Source organism: Physcomitrium patens, chromosome 3 (genome assembly GCF_059467195.1).
Source record: "Physcomitrium patens ecotype Gransden chromosome 3, ASM5946719v1, whole genome shotgun sequence".
Classification (NCBI taxonomy): Eukaryota; Viridiplantae; Streptophyta; class Bryopsida; order Funariales; family Funariaceae; genus Physcomitrium; species Physcomitrium patens.
Window position 1 is genome coordinate 25,223,693 of NC_143412.1, and position 21,914 is coordinate 25,245,606.

Consider the following 21,914-nt stretch of genomic DNA (forward strand, 5'->3'; position numbering starts at 1 on the left):
GAAGAACAAATCAAATAATGATTATAGCTCCTAAATTTTTAGAAACACATTCATTAAAGCCAAAATCAATGTAAGTTAATTCAATATGCTTTAAAACCTCTACGGAGCAAAAAAAGTCTCAACGATATCAAGATGGCTTATGCTTATATTATGAAGAAGCTAAATACACTCCTTAACATTGTCTAAAAAAATAATGTAACAACAAAATAATAAGTATTGTTGCCAAAAGAGACAATGTGTTAGAAAATAAGATTTTTAACTACAATAAGGACCATGTGGCTAGAATATTTTGTAATTCCTAATAAAGGTTTTATTCTCTCCTCAGATTCTTGACCTTATTTTATAATAGAAGTTTATTTAGGATCAAAAAATCACAAAGTCTTAGCTTTGTTAGATTCAAGAGCCTCAGCTTGTTTTATACACAAAGATTTTTTCAAAAAATAAGAAATATTATTAGTTAAAAAAAAAAATATGTATATATAAAATTCATAGATGGTCATTTGTTATCTTTTGAAGATATTATCTATAAGACTATTCCTTTAAATGTAGCAATTAAAGATCATAATAACTTAGTAATATTTAATGTAATAAGATCTTCATCTAATTTGATTATTTTAAAATTATCTTAGTTAAAAAAGTATAATCCTCAAATAGATTGGATTTTTTTTCATCTTAATTTTTTTTGATAGTTTAATCCAAAATCTTATTAGTTAAGTAAAAATACTTAAATCTAGTATATTCAAAGTCTTATTAATAGGTGCAAGAATTTAATGCATAGTGCAAAAAAAGGGTTATCTTTTGCTTTATATGCTATGCCCATTTTTAATGGTGAGAAGATGTCAAGTGGTATTCCTAGCCAATATCAAGATTTCCAAGTCGTTTTTGAAAAGAAAAATATAGATATTCTTCCAAAGCATCATCTTTATGATTATTCCATTAATCTTCATGAAGGAATTCAACCACGATTTGGACCAATCTATAGCTTATTACAAAACAAGTTGGCTGCACTTAAAAAATATATTGATGAAAATTTGGCTAAAAATTTCATACATCATTTTAAATCTCTAGTTGAGGCTCCTATCTTATTTATGAAGAAAAAAGATGGATCTTTGAGGATGTATATGGACTATCAAAGACTCAACAAAATCACCATTAAGAATATGTATCCTCTACTTTTGATTTCAAAACTTCTTGATCAATTGAATCAAGCAAAGATTAATATAAAAATAGATCTATTAGGAAATATAATCTGATACGCATTAAAGAAGGAAATGAATGAAAAACTATGTTTTGAACCAAGTATAGACATTTTGAAATAATGTCATGCCTTTTGGATTCACAAATGCACCATCTACTTTTCAACATCTAATGAATGATGTAATTCATGAATTTATTGATGATTTTGTAGTGTATTATTTGGATGACATCTTAATCTACTCAAAGAACACAAAAGAGCATAAAGTTCATGTTTGTCATATGTTACAAAAACTTAGAGATGTATGATTATATCCCAAGATAAAAAAGTGTGTATTCTATACTACTCAAGTTGACTTCTTAAGATATATCATTTCCAACAAAAAGCTAATGATGGATCCAAAGAAGATCTAGACTATTATAGATTGAAATATTCTAAAATTAATAAAAAATATGCAATACTTTTTGAACTTTGTTAATTATTATTGGACCTTCATCAAGAATTTTTTTCAATTTGTAGTTCTTTTTACATATTTAACTTATAAGGACAAACTTGAGTGGAGTAAAGAAGTCGAAGCATTGTTTGATGCTTTAAAAAATGAGTTTATTTTTGTATCAATTTTATATCATCTTGAATTCTCTAAAGTATTTTTTATGGAAAAAAATGTATCAGACTTTGCCTTAGGTGTGGTATTATCACAAATGGAAGTAGATGATAAATAACATCTTGTAGCTTTTCATTCCAAAAAATTTTTAGCACCAAAAATTAATTATGAAATCTACGACAAAGAGTTCTTTGTAATCATGAATTCATTTCAAGAATGGCATCATTATTTAGAAAGCACCTCAAGTCTAGTCACCATATATAGAAATCACAAGAACCTCAAATATTTCATATCAACATATGTTTTGAATTATCGCCAAACTTATTGAAATATATTTTTATCAAGATTTGATTTTAAAATCACTTATTGATCAAAAAATAACAAGGTTTATTGAACATCTTTTTTAGACGTTCTTATCTTACACCAAAAGAAAGAGATATATCTTTTGATTAATAAAAAATAATTTTCTTAAAGTTAAAATATTTTCACATTTGAGCAATAAAATCAATATTAAATGTTGATTCAAAGTTTACGAAGTAAATTCAATCAAATATGACCTTTGATAATCTTGTCTGTGATATCAAGAATAATTCTTTTAGGTCTCATGATACTTCCAAGTTCAAGTTCAAGAACAATCTAATCTATTTCAAAAGATGATTATATATTCTATAAGATGGGATACAATTTCATGTTCTTTAAATTTGTCATGACTTTCTAACAATCAGATATTTTGGATACAACAAGACTTTGAAACTAATATTGAGAGATTTTTTGTGGCCTCAAATGGTGAAGGTAGTCAAAGACTTTGTACAATCATGTAATACTTGTTCAAGATTCAAAATTCCTTGCTATTGACTTTATGGACTTCTTCAGCCATTATCTATTCTAGAACAACCATGGTCTTCTCTTTCTATGGATTTTATCAAGGATCTTCTAATCTTAGATTTTTATGATTTTATATTTGTGGTAGTAGATCATTTTATCAAGATGGCACATTTTCTACCATGTATAAAATCTATCATAGGTGAAGAAATGGCCATTTATGTACAATAATTTGGTACATTCTTCTATCAGCCATTTTTTTGTACATTTATTGCTATCACTATCTTTAGGCAATCCATTGACAAAATTTATGTACAATAATTTGATACATTCTTCCACTCAAAAAACACCTTTCTTTGCCAATTATGGTTATCATCCATGACTTAATACTTTGACTTTTCAAAAGTTGATAATTTTACAAAAGAAGATTTGGCAAATTTTTTTCAAAGCTATATGCAATAACAAAGGCAAAGTTAAAGGAAGGTCAAGAACAATAAAAAATTAATACAGATGCTTATTGAAAAGAACAACCACAATTCAACATAGGTAATAAGGTATGGTTACTTCATTGTAATATGAAGACTACTCATTCTTATGACAAATTGAACTATCATAGGCTTAGACCTTTTCCTATTAGTGAATAAGTCAATCTTGTTGCTTATCAATTATATCTACTGGAATCTATGAAGGTCTACTCCATATTTCACGTATCTCTTCTTGAGCCATATAAGATAGTGAATATTTTGGAAAGAAGACAAATGCCATCTCTTCCTATAGAAGTGGATAATAATCAAGAATTTGAGGTGAAAGAAATCTTAGATCTAAAGCGGCACTGAAATAGCTTAGAATATCTTATTCATTAGCACAAATATGATATTAGTGAATGCACATGGAAGCCATCAAAGAATCTTAGAAATGTAATAAAGAAAAATGAAGCTTTTCATCTATGAAATCCATCAAAACCAAGATAAAGAATAGCAAATCTTTGCTATAAAAGAAACATGATCAAAAGAAGATGAAAATCTATCTTCTATCATTCTTTATAGTTTTTGTGTATTTATGATGCTAAAAAGATAGAAAATCAACAACCAAAAAATTCAACTTAAGAACTTTCATTTGCTGACTCATCAAATGAGATATTACAATTGTAACAACCTTCAAGAAAATGTTACTAAGATGAAGTTCCTCAAGAATGATATGACTTTTTTTAAATAGATGGCAAGATACAATGTCTTTGGTATTACAACTTTGGTAGAGATTCTTGATGTTTGGTGATTTTATTAGAAGTAGGAACAACTCAAGATGGTATTTCAAATGTTGTATTCAAAGGAAGTTACAAAGGCCTCAAAAATGATCAAATAACAAGGTGGTCTTCTCGCCCTGATATGAAACACTATTAATGGTTGAAAGGACCTATCAACTATCTTCAAAGAGAATAAAGATTAAAATATGTGACAAATATAGTTCATCACATCTTGGATTTCTTCAACATATGAAGACCACTCTTTGTAGAACTTGTCTTTAGAAAGAAAGGTAATGTCATAGATATACATACGTATTTTAGTAAATACCTATATGATTAAATAGAAGTAAATAAAAATAAATAAAAATAAGTTAAATTTATAATACCTTATAGAAAAGCTTCTTATAAGCTTCATAGATATTGTTTTAACTTAACATGTGTTTGTAATTGATTGATAGGCTAGAAACTTGATCAACAAGTTAACTACGTGCTGGTAGCTTGCGGAATAAGCTAACTATGTGGTGCACATATAAAAAACTTGCCTTCTAAGTTAAGATATGTATCTTGCAAAGTCAACACGTTTTAGAAGTCCTATAGGACATCGACACGTAGCTTCTAATTAAGAATATATATGGAGGTAAGAGTAAAGCCTTCTTCACTCTTGTCAATACCTTTCTAGTCTTTAGTCTTATTTCAAGACTTTCTAGTCTTCTTGTTTTTGGCAATAGCCATTCTAATTCAATATTATATCATCTTTGAATGACTTTTTAGTTCTTTTCAATGATACAAGAGTATATTGATGATTTTCTTTCTTTGAGATTCATGTCCTTGATAACAACCAAATGCAATGCATTATATGTTCATGCATACATATACCTTCGATTTAACCTATGATATGTATTGTGATATGTAAAAGTACACAAAATTTTACAATAGTTATAAACCCTTGAATAGCATTTGTAGCATACTTCATAGCCAAGAATTTGTACTTTTTACCTTCTACTAACATGAATCTACTTTGAACAAAAAATTGCCTCATAGCTCTCATAACTCATAGCAAGTAATTGTATGCAAACTTATGGAAGGAATCACAAACTTGAAATACAAAATCTTGATGCAATTTTTGAGCAAGGTGGAAAAAAAGGTTATGGAGGAGACTATAATACATGGAATCAATGATTTGTAATACCTTCAACTCATTTAGCTACATAACAATAAGTGCAACATTAAGCAAAAGAAGACATGAATAAATCAACATTAACAAATGACAATGAAAGGTTGAAAAAAGAGAGTTGTCAAGCCAAAAAAATTGACAGTAAGAGTGAATTGAGGTTGAAACGAGTTGTAATCTCTAAAACAAGCAAAAGTGTAAGCACAATGGTTTAAACTGCAATCAATTTTTTAGTCTATTTATATATTTGACCAATTAGCCAAATTCTTATCATGATGTCAAGCGATTCTTCTCAACATGTGGAGGTCAGAAAACATCTCTTGAGGCTTCTAGTTAGATTTGGTGAATTGCACTTGAGTAAGTAAAAGAACCACACCATAACTTGAAAAGACAACTCATATCACCATGCAACATAGAATCATTAGAAACATAGAAAATAACGAATGTACAAAGAAATCAAGCTGGCAATATAGAAAGACTTACTAATAGGTTGATAGATGTACATTTTTTGTATGCATATTTTATATAGATTTTACAAATAAAAAATAGTTATCATATAATAAATTTTTAATTTTTTGCATTTTACATGCATAAAAATAGTTCCTGTATATTTTATTTTGACGAATCAAAGTGTGCATATCTAATTATATAAAAAATGATGTCTTTCTATTTTTCCACAAAAATTAGTGATTGGATGAGGTTGTTAGGACAGTTTTAAATCACACCGACCAAAATATGAACCACGGGATGGACAGAGTTCTCTGTGAGGGCCTCTGTCGGAGTCATCGGGTCCCGTTCACACTTCAGCCTTGTTCACACTTCAGCCGTGTTCACACTACAGCCTAATGCTACACAAAACAACTCCCTTTGTGGAGTTTCCCTGTTCACACTAGGACGGCTGTCACACCACAGCCTCATGCTCGACTTTTTCTATTTTCATATTTGAGGAGTAATAAAAATCGTGAATTATGTTACAAAAATACCAAAAAATAATGTTTTTTCAATTTTTGAAATGTACAGATATTTATTATTATTATTTTAATGCAAATCGGGAAGAGACATGCATAAACATAGATTAATAACTAAATAAAAATGCAAAGAGTAGAACCAAAAAACAATGGAATGCATAATTGTTTTATTTAGCTTATTCTAATATATATATATATATATATATATATATACACGTGTGTGTGTGTGTGTGTGTGTGTGTGTGTGTATTTAAGAATTTATTTATTTAAAAATTTAAAATTTTAATTGATGAACAGAAATCTGAATCCTTAGTTTGAAAACATTCTGGAATTGTTTTCCCAACTTTGATGGTGAGTTTTATATCAACTTGTCTTGGTTTTTGACTTAAGTCAATGTTAAAACTTATACACTGTATCTCTGATTTATGTCTTGAAGATGCAACTGAACACAGATAAAGGGCATTGTAAGATCCCCATATTAGAACTATTCTTAATATTGTTTTTCCGAACTTAAGAATCAGTGTGGCTACGTCTAACATGGTTGACAAGACCATTGTCTTCTTCTTCATCATCCTCATCAATTGAATCGAAGAGTGGCACTCAATCACCGTCAGAGGCACTAGATCACGCCGACCGTCGCAATTTGCATCGGGAATTTTAATCTCAGCACTGCCGGAACCCGAAAATCGTACATGGGAGGTCGCACTGTGCACATGACCCAGAGTGCGGCGCCTGTTCGTCCGCGACTAATTTGACGCAGCTGCATCGTTCAAGTCCATTGCGAGCTGCTTCTATGTCGCAAGCAGTGCGACAGTGTGAGTGACTTGATCGGACCCAAGCTTTTTGGCAACTGGAAAGGTTGCCGAATGCGAGGATTTGCTGTTGTTGCAACTCACGCACAATCCCGCGTCGCTGCGATCCTTCCCATCCGCCTCATTCCTCGAAGGACTTGCAGCGCCACTCCCCTGCTCCTGCTTCTCCTTCCCCTTCAGCATGCCTCTCACGGATTTGTGGAGAGCGTTGTTGGGTATTCGCAGCCAGTGTCTGGATTGATGAGGCTTCCGATCAATGTAGGCAGGGTTGTGAAGAGTTGCTGGCATTGGAAGGGGCGTGGATTGTCTCTGTCTGTTGACATGAAATTTGTTTTTCGGGGGCTTTCATCTGCCCGTTGCGCAGTCTTTCTGCAGTTTAGTAGGGCCCAAGTCTTTGAAGATTCTGGTTCTGGGGTTGGAGTTTTGTTGCCGTTTTGTGTTAGGGGTAGAGATGGTTACTGCTGATTTTGATCGAAAAAGAGGACAAGCAGTGGGACTGTCGCCGATGTGCCAATTTGGTGTAGTTGGTTAGATCTCTGTGTTTTTGGGCCGCGATGGTGTTGGAATTAACGACCATGAGTCGATCGATGCAGCTTTTGTCGCAATGATCTGTTGGGTAATCTTCGTAGATGCACGTTTTTGGGTGAGGAGTGTGGGTTGCGGCACTGCAAGTGGAGGGAGGGAGGGAGGGAGGGAGGGAAAATGGTGTATTCAGGTTCTCTTGTTTTACTTTTAAGGATCGGATAATTTTTATTTGGTCGGAGCAGGTCATGCACGTATGTACATGAGGGACTTCACGTGGACCTGGGTCATATATTGGATTTCCTGCTCTCGCAGAGCCGTGGCCCCGAATTTAAGTTGCTCGTTATCATTAGCGAGAGATGAAATAACCAAACAGAGAAGAGTGTTGATTCCCATCGGGTCGATATAATTCGTAATTTGCGATTAGGATTGAATTGGTGGACAGCAAGTGTTAGGGTAATGGATTGGAAGCATGAGATGAAGGAACCAGGCATTGATATGGTTGAAACCGCGGCCCCTGAACCTGTTGAAGATTCTGATGAGGAAGCTCTTCTGGAGTATTTGTCTTACCGTAGTCAGCAAGCTAAACTGGAGAGTGCTCGATGGGCAGGATACTCTGAACATCAACCTGCAATGCAGATTTTGGACCTGCTTCAAGAATCCACGACGACCCTTCGGAAATACAGTGGTATTCTTCTCCTCTTGGGATTGTGCCTAGCAGTCCCGTTATCTGTGATTTTTCTCTCTCATGTGCTGCTTCGGCTTCCCTTCATTGATCATTGGATCAGAGGTGTGCAATTCGCTGCGGAGCAAAGATTCAAGCACCACTCCCATAGAGCAGCAGGATAAAGAAGACTGGCAGAAATCATAATGTCGAACATGGTGAACATTCCATTCTCGGCTTTGTTCTCCTCTTTGCTTAAGGCAGGCGTAGCCTACGTTGTAGCCTTCCCTTACGCTCGTAAGAGACTCGAATTGGAGGAGGTTGTTGACGTTTTGCAAAGATTTGGTTACTGCTCATGCTGACTTTCATGTGGACATGCTTGGTTTACTTAAGCTTCGCCACTGCGTTTGCTTCTTTGTTATGGTTAGCCTCTCATACCGAGTCTCTCTTCGGTGCCACCATCTTTGTTGTTGCAACCAGGGTTGGGCTGATTCTAGCAGCGGGAATGGCGTATGCCAGCTTGATGTGCAACCTTGCTTATGTAGTGACTGCACTGGAAGGATCCCATGGTTGGCCAGCTCTAGCTCAGTGTATTCAACTTCTCAAGGGGAGGTTCGAGGTCGCGCTGTTGCTATTCCTCGTCACCAACGCGAACGGTACGCTGCTGGATGTTTTGTTTGAATTTCACGTCATTCGGAATACGATCGCCTTCAATCCACCTTTAGCAGTGGATCGCTGGGATCTCGCACATATGTACATTAGCCTACCCATTATTTTCATACTAGATATAGGTTCTAGATGAGAGAGAGCAAATTGTATCCTCTCCCAGCAATTCACTTTGGCCACATTGGTCTCTATTTTTGATCGGATGCATGTATGTCCTTGTTATACTCATAAATTACAAAGTGTTTGTGGTCCATGTATATTATTTAACTATTAGAGTTAAAAACTTTTTCATTTATGATGCCTGGAAGAATGGCCCATTCCACATGAAGTGAGAGTATCTATTTTGAACTTTACATAATCTATCTTTGAAACCCAAAGCAACTACGATCACTCTGTGCTATTGAGATACTTCTCATTAGCCTCGCGCCATAGCTGCTCAATTCCATCCAAATGGGCAAGGCCAACTACGGCCACAACCTTACCACTCAAGTTTCTCAAAGCCTTCGTCATGGACTCGTTACGCTCTCTCAACAAAATATTCGTGAGAGCGGGAGCCTTCTTCTCCATTTCTTCATTGAGCTGGCGCACAAGTTTACGATCACGGAGTTGCTCGAACTCCATCTGACGAGGAGCTCGGGGAGTGGTACCGCTCATTTTTTGAGCTATGTCACTAGGCATCGGCTGCGCAAAGAATTGCAGAGCTTCGGCAACGGACGTCTGCTCTCCAAAATGCTTCAAAGTGACATCAATGTCTTGGTCTCCTAGCACAATCTTAGCTCCGGCCTTCTTGCCCTCCTGAATGGCGACCTTAAACTCTTGCCCAGGTTGCAGTCCCCAATAGGCCAGCAACCAGTAGAAACCTGAAAGACCCAAGCCCAAAACCTTTCCAACAGCGCCGATATTGTTATTTGTCAAAGTCTCCACCATCTGCTGAACGAAAGCAAATGGGTTATTTTGGCCGTTTTGTCGTTGCAACATGGAGTTATACCTCTTCCTGTCCAACTCCACCAGCACGTAATCTGGTTTCACTCTTCTGATGACATCTCGCACTTCATCTGCACTTTGTTGAGAGACATGGCTGGTTCCAACCAAGTAGAGATCTGCTCCATTTTCTTCATTCCTCAAGTACACCACAGTGCCATCGCTAGGAGCCTGCTTGCTGTTTGGAGCCTCCGCTTTCTTCCTCTCCACATTTTGCTTTTTGAACTCCTCTTCCAACAATCTCTTCTTTTTGTCTTCAATCTCCTGAATCATCTCGGGGGTGTACACTTGGTCTTGCTCCTTCAAATCAGATGATGAATTCTCAGCTTTCACATCAAGATCCTGCGGAGTGTACACTTGGTCATCCTCTTTCAAAGTAGTTGACGAATCTCCTCTTATCACGTCGGGCTGCTCACTCGAGTTCTTCACATGGTCTTTCTCCTTCAGAGTAGTTGATGAGTCCTCGGTTTTTGCTTCACATGGCTCCTTCGAAGTTGATGCTGAACCTTCAGATTTCACGTCTCGGTCAGAACTGACTCCAGGTTGCTGCTCGTTTTTGGTCTCCTTCCTTTGCTTTCGTAGTCTTAATTCCTCCTCCTTCAAGCAATGGTCCCATCCTTTGAGCCACGAGTTTAAGTAATCGTACGTGGTCGAGTACCCCGGCTGCTCAGGACTCGTCTTCTCTCGCTCTGTGGTCTCATTTTCAATATTCTCCTTCATTGGTCGTAGTCTCCCCTCCAAGTTTTTAATCAATTCATCAATATCTGTCTGATGAGTAGTATCTCCTTGAGCAGCTGCTGCTCTTAGTCTTCGCTCCAACTCCCTCAGCAGCATCATGTCCCGATCCTGCAAGCTGCGCTGGTCCATCATCCTATTTCTCATCTGTCCCTCGATCATCTTCCGGAACTTTGCCTGCTAAGCTCGAATTCTCTCCTTCTCCCGTTCTCTCCAGGCCTGGCTTCTCGGGCCCGAATCGGAAGTGATCACCGGACCGAACGGTGTGAAAATGATACGCCCAGAGACATTTCTCGTTTTAGGACCCGAGGGTGAGCCCATAAAGGATCGCACTCCTCCCCCTTCTGCGATCAAGCTGCGAGACTCAAACGCAGAACTCTTAAAGGTGCGACTCGATTGAGGTGCAACTCTCACTCCCAAAAACGAGCTGCCCTTAATCGTGGCTCTAGTCCGGGACACACAGGACGAAGAGCTCGCAGCCGCATTGTTTCTCTGCAATGAACTACCCTGGCTATTGACAATCGCGAGGGAAGATGGCGCAATACATCCCAGAGCTGCGGAAACGGCCGCCATAGTGCACAATCAACTGCTACTCCCAGCACTTCCAATTCAAGTTGCGAAATATGCACAACCACGCACACACAACTACAAACACTGCTCCTCTGGGATAAATCATCAAGTGTCATATGCGCAGCTTGAGTTTCGCTGTGGATCCAACAGATCATTTTATGCATAACCTGCTAGTGGAGGTGGTGCCGCTCAATCCGAAGGGCTCTCGTCACTTCCAAGAAGGCGGTGATTCTTCGTATTGATGTGGACGAATCGAAGCAGTCAGATGGAAGTTTTTTTCTCATGCACCGGTGCCGTTCGATGCGCACCGCTCTCTCTCGCTCCGTCTCGGATCGAGGAAGAGGAAGAGGAAGGAAATGAAGAGCATCAGCGGTGTGGCCACATGCGACGTTGAAGTGAGCGGCAAGCTTGATCCCGACATGCTCCTTCCAGAGGCTTCGCGCCGCTTCTTCTTCTACTTCAACCTCCTCGACACTTCAGTGTTGTGTCATAGTGTGAAAGCCCTTTCGATCACAACAATATCTTTAAAAAGGATTATTTTATATTTTATATATTTTTCAATAATTTATTTGCTATAGATTTTAAAATAATTATGAAATACGGTTTGTATCTTCATTAAAATAATTACACATAGTTATATATCTATCTATTTGAGACAGCTTGGGTATAACACAAAGAAACAAACAAAGAAGTCTTCCGATTGGCAAAGAAGAGAACTTGAAAAATAAGGAGAATATGAAAATCAGAAAATCAAGGAATGTTAGAGCATGGATGAGCAAGGGAATAGATAAATGCCCAATATCACGGGTTTTTGCTTATATATATATATATATATATATATATATATATATAAAATCTTAAATTTGATTAAAACTTTAAATAATATGATCTTACACAATTTCAATAAATCATATTTATAAGTTATTTTTTGAAGACAAAACACAATATAATTATATGTTTTTAATAAGATAATGTGATGGATATATAGATAGATGGATAGATAGATATTTTGTCTTCACTTATATAAATAATGCAATTAATTTATTAATATTTATACTATATTTTCTATTTAAAAAGTTATCTTATTCAACTCTTATTACAATTATCATTTATTTTGTTTAAACTTTAGAAATTAGAATTAATAACGAAATTATGTTTTAAAAAATCAATATTTTATTAAATATTATGTAAAAAATATTCTATGAATTGATTTAAAAATATTAATATTATTGATATTATAGTGGTAAAATAAAAATATATCTTAAATCAAAATATTTCTCATTTATTAAAAAGTTAAAATATTCTTTTTTAAATCTACTATCATATTAAATAAAAATCTTAGAAATAAAAAAATAACAAGTTCCAAATATTTTAATATCATGATTTAATTAAACTCAAATTTACCTTAATATAGATTTTTTCGAATAATGTTAATTAATTGTGATGTTTAGAATATAGATTTACAAATAAAATATTAATTATTAATTATAAGTAAAAATAAATATTTTAAAGTATTTTAACTTTAAAATATTAATAAAATTTAAATAAATTTCTCTCTCTCTCTCTCTCTCTATAGATATATATATATATATATATATATATATATAATTTTAGATATATAATTATAAATATGTATATATAATTTTATCTAATTTTTAATTTAAAAATTTAGAAGTCTTTTATAAAATGATATATTAAATAATATTAAATTAAATATTTAATAAATAATTAAATACTTCAAAAGACTAAAGAAATATATTTATATATAAATATGGAAGATATTACGGATATATATATATATATATATATATTCTAATATTTATTTATACTATTAAATAAAAATAAAAATAAATAAATTTATTTTATAATATATTCTAGAAAAGCTTCTTAAAAGCTTCATAGATGTTGCTTTGACTTTATATATATTTGTAATTGATTAGTAGGTTAGAAACCTAATCAACAAATTAATCACATGTTTGTAGCTTATGAAGCAAGATAAATATGTAGGATATATATAAAAAACTTGCTTTACAAGTTAAGATATATATCTTGCAAAGTCAACACATTTTGGAGGTCCTATCGGATATCATCACGTAATTCCTAATTAAGAGTTTATAAAGAGGCAAAAGCAAAGCCTTCTTCATTCTTGTCAATGCCTTCCTAGTCTTTAGTCTTGTTTCAAGACTTTGTAGTCTTCTAGTCTTCATGGCAATAGGCATTCTAGTTAATATTACATCACCTTTTGAGTGACTTTCTATTTCTTTTCAGTCATAGAAGAGTGTATTGACTTTGCTAGCCACATGTCTTATCTTACAAGGCAAGTTAACTATGTATGTGCCACATAGTTGGCTTATTCCACAAGCTACTACATGGAGATAACTTGTTCCACAAGCTATTAATACATGGTTAGCTTTTTGGCCAAGTTTCTAACCTATAAACACATCTAAAGTTAAAACTTTATTTATAAAGCTTCTAAGAAGCTTCTCTAAAAGACTTTATGAAATTATTCTATATTTACCTACTTCTACTTAATCATATAAGTAACTATTTAGATAAATGTATATGTCCATGACATTATCCCCCTTCTAGGGATGAGTTCCACGAGGAGCAGTCTTCATATGTTGAGGAAGTTTAAGATGCGGAAAATTGTATTTGCTACATACTCCGATCTTTGCTCTCTTTGAAGATGGTTGATAGGTCCTCTCAACCATCTATAGTGTCTTATATGAGGGCGAAAAGACTACCTTGTTATTTGGTCATTGTTAAGGCCTTCGTAACTTCCTTCAAATAAAACATTTGAAACACCGTCAGGAGTTGTTCCTACCTCTAATAAAATCACTAAACATCGGGAGTCTCTTTCAAGGTCGTGATACCAAACATGTTCTATTTTGCCATCTATTCAAGGAAAGACATGTCGCTCTTGAGGATCTTCATCTCGATTTTGTCATCTTGAAGGTTGTGACAATCACAATGTCTTGTTTGGTAAGTCCGCAAATGAAAGCTCTTGAGTTCAATCTGCTGGTTGTTGGTACTCCATCTCATCACAAATACATAGAAGCTATAAAGAAAGATAGGAGATAGAATGTTATTTTTCTTTGATCTTGTTTCTTATATAGCAAAGGTTTGCTATTTTTCATCTTGATTTTGATGGATGTCGTTGATGAAAGACTTCAACTTTCTTTATTGCATTTACAAGATTCTTTGATGGATCTCATGTGCATTCACTAATATCATATCCATGCCAATGAACAAGATATTCCAACTTATTTCGGTGCCACCTTAAGTCTAAGACTTCTTCCACCTCAAACTCTTGGTTTTTATCCACTTCTATAGGAGGAGGTGGCATTCGTCTTCTTCCCAAGATATTCACTATCTTATATGGCTCCAGAAGAGATACGTGAAATACAGGGTGGATCTTCATAGACTCCAATAGATGTAATCGATAGGCAACAAGATTGATTTGTTTACAAATAAGAAAAGGTCCTACTCTACGATAATCTAATTTATCACAAAGACGAGTAGTCTTGATATTACGACGAAGTAACCATACCTTGTCATCCATATTATAATGTGGATGCTCCTTGCGATAGGCATCCGCGTTGGTCTTTTGTCATTCTTAAGCTTTCTTTAATTGTATCTTCATTATTGTATGTAGCTGTGGCAAGCGATTTGCTAAATCTTTTGCCACAGGATTATCAACGTTTGAAAAGTCAAAAGTATCAAGATATGGATGATAACCATAATTGGCAAAGAAAGGTGTTTGTTGAGTAGAAAAATGTACTGAATTATTCTATATAAACTCTGTCAATGATAAAAGAGTTGTCCAATCATCTTAGTGATAGTTGATGGTACATCCCAAATATTGCTTCAAAACTTGATTTACACATTCTGTTTGTCCATCAGTTTGAAGATGAAAAGCTAAAGAAAGCTTTATATCTACCTTTAAAATCTTGATACAAATTGAGTCCTCTTATCCGATATAATATCCTTTGGCAATCCATGATAGTGATAGATATTGTCAATGAAAAGCTTATTTATTTCTTCACATGTGATAGATTTTATACATGGTACAAAATGTGCCATCTTGGTAAAAAGATCTACTATCACAAATATAGAGTCATAAGAACTTGAGATTGGAACATCCATGATGAAATCCATAGAAACACAAAACCATGGTTGTTTTGGAATGAGTAATGACTAAAGAAGTCTATAAGGTCGATGATGAGGAGTTTTTGATCTTGAGCAAACATCACAAGATTGTACAAAATCTTTGACTGCCTTCCATATTTGTAGTCACCAAAAATCCTTGGATATTAGTTCCAAAGTTTTATTGTATCCAAAATATCTTGCTACTGGAAAGTCATGACAAGCTTGAAGAATATGTAATCGAGCTTCACCTTTTGGAACATATAGGCATCCTTCAAAATATAATAAATTATTCTTGAATTCAAACTTGGAAGTATCATGAGACTTAGAGGAAGTATCTTTGATATTTTAAATAAGAGGATCAGAGGACATGCTTGATTGAATTTGCTTCACAAATATTGAATTAACAGTCAATGTTGATTTTATAGCTTGAAGATGAAAATGCTCGAGCTTCAAGAGAATTGATCTTTGTTGATGAAAAGATGCATCTCTTTCTTTTGGTATAAGATAAGAATATCTAGAAAGAGCGTCTGATAGACCTTATTATTATCTAGGTTGATAAGTGAACTTGAAATTGAATCTAGATAAAGACATACTCCAATGGGCTTAATGACGATTTAAGACACGTGCTAATGTGAAGTACTCAAGGTTCTTACGGTCTATATATACTATAATTGGACTTAAGGTGCTTTCTAGATAATGATGCTATTCTTAAAATGAATCCACAATTATAAAGAGCTCTTTGTCATGGATTTCATAATTAATCTTGACTGCTAAAAATTTCCTCGAATAGAAAGCTATTGGGTGGAGTTTTTCATCTATTCCCATTTTTTACAATACGACACTTATAGCAAAATCTGACGCATCTATTTCCATAAAAAAGCCTTAGAGAAGGTAATGCAATATAAGATTGATGCAAAAATAAATTCTTTTTTTAAAGCATCAAATGATGCTTCTGCTTCTTTATTCCACTCAAGTTTGTCTTTATAAGTCAAACGTGGAAGTGGAGCCGCAACTTGAGAAAAATTCTTAATGAAGATTCAATAGTAATTAACAAAGTCCAAAAAGTATTACACATCTTATACTATTTTTGGAATCTTCTAATGTATGATAGTTTGAACCTTCTTGGGATTCATAAGGCTTTCTTTGGAAATGATGTATTCTAAAAAGTTAACTTGAATAGTGTGGAGTATACACTTTTTCAACTTGGCATATAATCTTGCATCTCTAAGTTTTTGTAATACATGACGAACATGAAATTCATGTTCTTCTGTGTTCTTAGAGTAGATTAGAATGACATCTAAATAGCAAACAATAAAATCATCTAAAAACTCACGAAAAATATCATTAATAAGATGTTGAAAAATAGTCAGTGTATTCGTGAATCCAAAAGGCATGACATTATATTCAAAATATCCATACCTAGTTTGAAAAGTAGTCTTTCATTCACCTCCTTCTTTGATATGAACTAAGTTATATGCTCCTCGTAGATCTATTTTGGTATAAATCTTTTCTTGATTGAGTTGGTCAAGAAGTCCTGAAATCAAAGGCAAAGGATACCTATTTTTGATGGTAATCTTGTTGAATCCTCGATAATCTACATACATTCGTAGAGATCCGACTTTCTTTGTTACAAATAAGATAGGAGCCCCGATTGGAGATTTAGAATGGCGTATGAAGTTCTTTGCCAAATTCTCATCAATATATTCCTTTAATGCAGCCAACTCATTCTGCGATAAGCTATAGATTAGTCCGAATGGTGGTTGAGCTCTTTCTTGTAGATGAATTGAACAATCATAAGATCAATGCTCGAGGAGAATATCTGCATTCTTCTTTTCAAAAACATCTTGGAATTCTTGATATTGGTTAAGAATACCACTTGACGTTGTTTTACCATTAGAAATGGGTGTAGCATATATAACAAAAGATAATCCTTCTTTTGCAGCATGCATAAAAGCTTTTGCACCTATCAGTAAAAGTTTGGATGTACTGAACTTACATACTTCTACTTTACTAACCCGATCTTCAATTGTACTATCAAAAAAAGTTAAGATTATGAGAAATCTAATCTATTTTGAATATTATATTTTTTTAGCCATGATAATGCTAAAATAATTGGATATGAGGAAGATTTTATTACATTAAATACTACTATGATGTTATGATCTTTAATTACTACATCTAAAGGAATAGTTTTATGGATAACATTTCTAGAAGACAATGAACGACCATCTATGACTTCTACATGTACGGATTTAACTTTCTTCACTAAAGGTATTTTTTGATTTTTGGCAAAATCTTTGTCTATAAAACATGCTGAGGCTCTTGAATCTAACAAGGTAAAGACTTTGTGATTATTAGGTCCTAAATATACTTCTATTATAAAACAAGGTGAGGGATCTGAGGAGAGGATAGGACCTTTATTAGGTATTGCACATGATTCCAACTGCACGGTCTCTATTGTAGCTAGAGAAACTCGTTTTTTGAGACATTATCTTCTTTGGTAATTGTGCTCCTCATTTTGTAATTGCATTGCTTCTTTGGACATTATTGAGCAGTGTGCTTAGCTTCTCCACAATATAAACATAATCCTTCTTGGCAACGTTGAGTCCATTCCTACTTCGTAAGAAGTTTAAAATATATCATATCAATTTACATTCGTTCCGGCTTTGATGAATACATTTTAAAAAACTTGAGAGCTGTTGCCAATACTTGACTTGTTCTTTTTCAATCAAATCTTTATTCTTGATGCCTTTCAAATAAATAATTGTCGTATGCAATGGCTTGAGTAATAAATTATTCTAAAGATTCTACTTTTGACATTGTTAATAACAAATCTTTGATGCTATCTTTCAACCTATATCAAAATTGGTTGATAAGTGCTTTGTCATTCTAGTCCATGTCGCAAGCAAGGTTTTAGAATTTGGCTGATTGTGATCCTTACCGTAAGGATAAAAGCTTGGTCTATGCTACTTGTTTTTGATGACTTTCTCCAAATGTGGCCGTAAGCACTTGTAGGAATGAATTCAAATCATAAAAGAGTCATGAATCTTTTTCCATTAAAGGTGCAAACCAAGAGAGAGCATTATCTGATAGTAGTGTGTCTATGAATCCGACTTGGGTAAATCAATCAGGATATTGGAAATGGTGCAACCTTAGATAGAGCTTGATTTGTTGCAAAAATCTTTGAAATTTTGATCTTATTCCATGAAACTTCTTAGGCATACTAATCCCTCTTCCTGTCATACTTATAGAAGCAAAACTCCCTGGATTTGGTTGTGACGTTGATCTACTTGCTTCTTTCAATTGTACAACTTCTTGCCATAAACTCTGAATTTTTTTCATAGGCATAGGCATAATACTTCTATGATTCACATTGGAAATATGTGAGATTTCCACTTTTAGAGTATTGACTAGCTCATGAAGATCTGCCATAGTTGCAAATCTATTCTCACTTTCGTTGAGAGTAGCATCCATAATCTTTCCTTCCATAGACAACTCAAATGAATTCAAAAGTTAAATTAGAGGAGGGTAATCCGCAACCTCTAAAAACAAATCTCACAAAGAGGGATAATCCACTCTCTTTAAACAAAAAATCAGTATTAGAAAATAAGATTTTTTATTTAAAGATGGATAGTTCGCAACCTTTAAAATATAATAATAGAATTGGGATACTCCACTCACTTCTAAAAAAAGATAGAAATAATATGTTAGCACTCTTGTCAAATTATCAAAGACATGAATCTCGAAGAAAGAGAATCCTCAATACATTCTTCTATCAGTGAAGAGAACTAGAAAGTCAGTCAAAAGGTGATGTAATATTAACTAGAATGGCTATTGTCAAGAACAAGAAGACTAAAAAGTCTTGAAACAAGACAAAGACTAGAAAGGCGTTGACAAGAGTGAAGAAGGCTTCACTCTTGCCTCCATATATACTATCTAACTAAGAGCTACATGGCGATGTCTTATATGACTTCCAACATGTATTGACTTTGCTAGCCACATGTCTTATCTTGCAAGGCAAGTTATTTATGTATGCGCCACATAGTTAGCTTGTTCTACAAGCTACTATACGGAGATAACTTATTCCACAAGCTACCAATATATGGTTAGCTTTTTGACAAAGTTTCTAACCTACAAACACATCTAAAGACAAAACCATATCTATGAAGCTTCTAAGAAGCTTCTCTAGAAGACTTTATAAAATTATTCTATATTTATCTACTTCTACTTAATCATATAAGTAACTATTGAGGTAAATTTATATGTCAGTGATAGAGAGTGGATTATTCTTCTTTGTAGAAATTTTTATTTTATATTAAAGCTTGTAGAATATTTTCTTCTAATTTAACTTGTAAATTTGTTAAGTTGTTTGAAAGGCAAGGAAACATCATGGATGCTATACTTGGTGGAAGTGAGAATAGATTTTAGAACTATTGCTGATCTTCAAATACTTATCAATACTCTTAGAGTAGAAATTTCACTCATCATAAGTGCAAGCCATGCAAGTACTAATCCTATACTTGTAGAAAAAGTCTAGAGTCTATCTCAAAAAGTTGTACAATTGAAGGAAGAAAATAAATCAACTTCACAACTAAATTCATGAAATTTTTCTTCTACAAGTATAATAAAGATAAAGATTAATATGCCTGAGAAGTTTGATGGAAAAAGATCAAAATTTTGAAGATTTTTACAACAACTTAAGCTGTATCTAAGATTGCATTCCTTCTAATATTCTAATGGATTTATAAGTATACTTATAAGTATTCTATCATAAGTATTCTTCATAAGTATTATAAGTATTAAGTATAAGTATTATAAATATAAGTATTATCATAAGTATTATAAGTATAAGTATTATCACTTATAAGTATTATAAGTATAAGTATTATCACTTATAAGTATTATAAGTATAAGTATTATCACTTATAAGTATTATAAGTATAAGTATTATCACTTATAAGTATTATAAGTATAAGTATTATCACTTATAAGTATTATAAGTATTATAAGTACTATCACTTATAAGTATTATAAGTATTATCACTTATTATAAGTATTATTATTACTTATAAGTATTATTATTACTTATAAGTATTATAAGTATTATCACTTATAAATATAAGTATTATCACTTATTATTATAAGTATAAGTATTATCACTTATTATTATAAGTATAAGTATTATCACTTATAAGTATTCCTCATAAGTATTCTATCTAGAAGTACTAACATTTGGTTTGTACTATTAATGAAAAAAGTTTTCCAACTCTTTTATATTTTGAATTCATTGCTAAAAGTATTTTTGGCTATATTTGGAGATAGTGATCATATAAGAGTAGCAGAAATCAAGTTCTTTTCTTTACAATAAGGATCACAATCAGCTATTTTATATATTGCTAAATTTCAAAATCTCACTTTTGATATAGATTTAAATGACAAAGTCCTTATCAATTAATTTTGATATAGATTGAAAGATAACATCAAAGATTTGTTATTGACAATGCCAAAAGCAAAATCAATAGAAAAATTTATTCCTCAAGCTATTTCATGTAACAATTGATTATTTAAAAGGCATCAAGAACAAAAACTTAGCTAGAGAAGAATAAGCCAAGTAATGATGGCAGCTTCAAAGAATTTTAAAACTTATTTTTTAAGACTATAACTAATATAAATTGATATAATATATTTCATATCTTTTATTAAGCAAAAAAAAGACTCACATCGTGAAGAAGGTTTGTACTTATATTATGAAGAAGCTAAACTCATTACTTAACATAATCCAAAGAAGCAATGTAATCACAAAATGAGGAGCATGATTACTAAAGAAGACAATGAGTCAAAAAACAAGTCTTTTCAACTACAATAGGGATCATGCCATTAGAATCATATGCAATACCTACTGAAGATCCTATTCTCTTTTCAAATCTCTCACCTTGTTTTACAATAGATGTGTTTAGGACCTAAAAATCACAAAGTCTTTACATTATTAGATTTAAGAACCTCAGTTTGTTTTATAGAGGTAGACTTTTTTAAGAAACAAAAAATATCTTTAGTCAAAAAAACTAAATTTATATATGTAGAAATCATAGATAATTATTTTTTGTCCTTTAGAGATGTTACTTATGAGACTCTTCTTTTAGATATAGGAATTAAAGATCATAATAAAATAATAATATTTAATGTGATAAAATCTCCTTTTAATTTAATTATTTTAGGATTATTGTAGTTAAAAAAATATAATCCTAAGATAGATTTTAAACTAGGGACTACGTGGCGACATTCTATAGGATCTCTAATATGAATTGACTTTATAGGACATATGCCTTGACTTACAAGGCAAGTTTTTCTACGTGTGAACCACATAGTTAGCTTGGTCTTTAAGCTAACAACATGTGTGGTACATGGCCAACTTGTTGACTACGTTTCTAATCCCAAAAAGTCAATTAAAGATACCTATAAAGTCAAAGTAGCGACTATGAAGCTTTTAGGAAGCTTCCATATCAAATACTATAGAATTAACTTACTTTTACTTACTTTTACTGTCACGGACATACATATAATTACCTATATGAATAGATAAAAGTATGTAAAAGTAGATAAAAGTAGGTTAATTGTGTAATATCTTCTAGAAAAGCTTCTTAGAAGCTTCATAGACGCTGCTTTGACTTTATAGGAGTCTATAGTTGACTTTTAGGCTAGAAACTTGGTCAACAAGTTAGCCATGTGCCACACATGTTGGAAGCTTAAAGAATAAGCTAACTACGTGGTCCATCCATAGAAAACTTGCCTTGCAAGCAAAGGCATGTGGCCTA

General features: G+C 33.0%; 2 protein-coding genes across 2 annotated transcripts; one reads left to right on the forward strand and one right to left on the reverse strand.

The window, feature by feature from the left end:
* Window positions 1-6,504: 6,504 nt before the first annotated feature.
* Window positions 6,505-8,870, forward strand: LOC141045163 (uncharacterized). The gene is made up of 2 exons (XM_073532605.2): window positions 6,505-8,219; window positions 8,482-8,870. Exon 1 carries the CDS (start codon window positions 7,797-7,799, stop codon window positions 8,184-8,186), a length of 390 nt encoding a protein of 129 aa, XP_073388706.1. The 5' UTR covers window positions 6,505-7,796; the 3' UTR covers window positions 8,187-8,219; window positions 8,482-8,870.
* Window positions 8,871-8,956: 86 nt separating this feature from the next.
* On the reverse strand, window positions 8,957-10,545 carry LOC112279721 (uncharacterized). The gene has a single exon (XM_024514394.3). It carries the CDS (start codon window positions 10,543-10,545, stop codon window positions 9,055-9,057), a length of 1,491 nt encoding a protein of 496 aa, XP_024370162.1. The 3' UTR covers window positions 8,957-9,054.
* Between the last annotated feature and the right edge of the window lie 11,369 nt (window positions 10,546-21,914).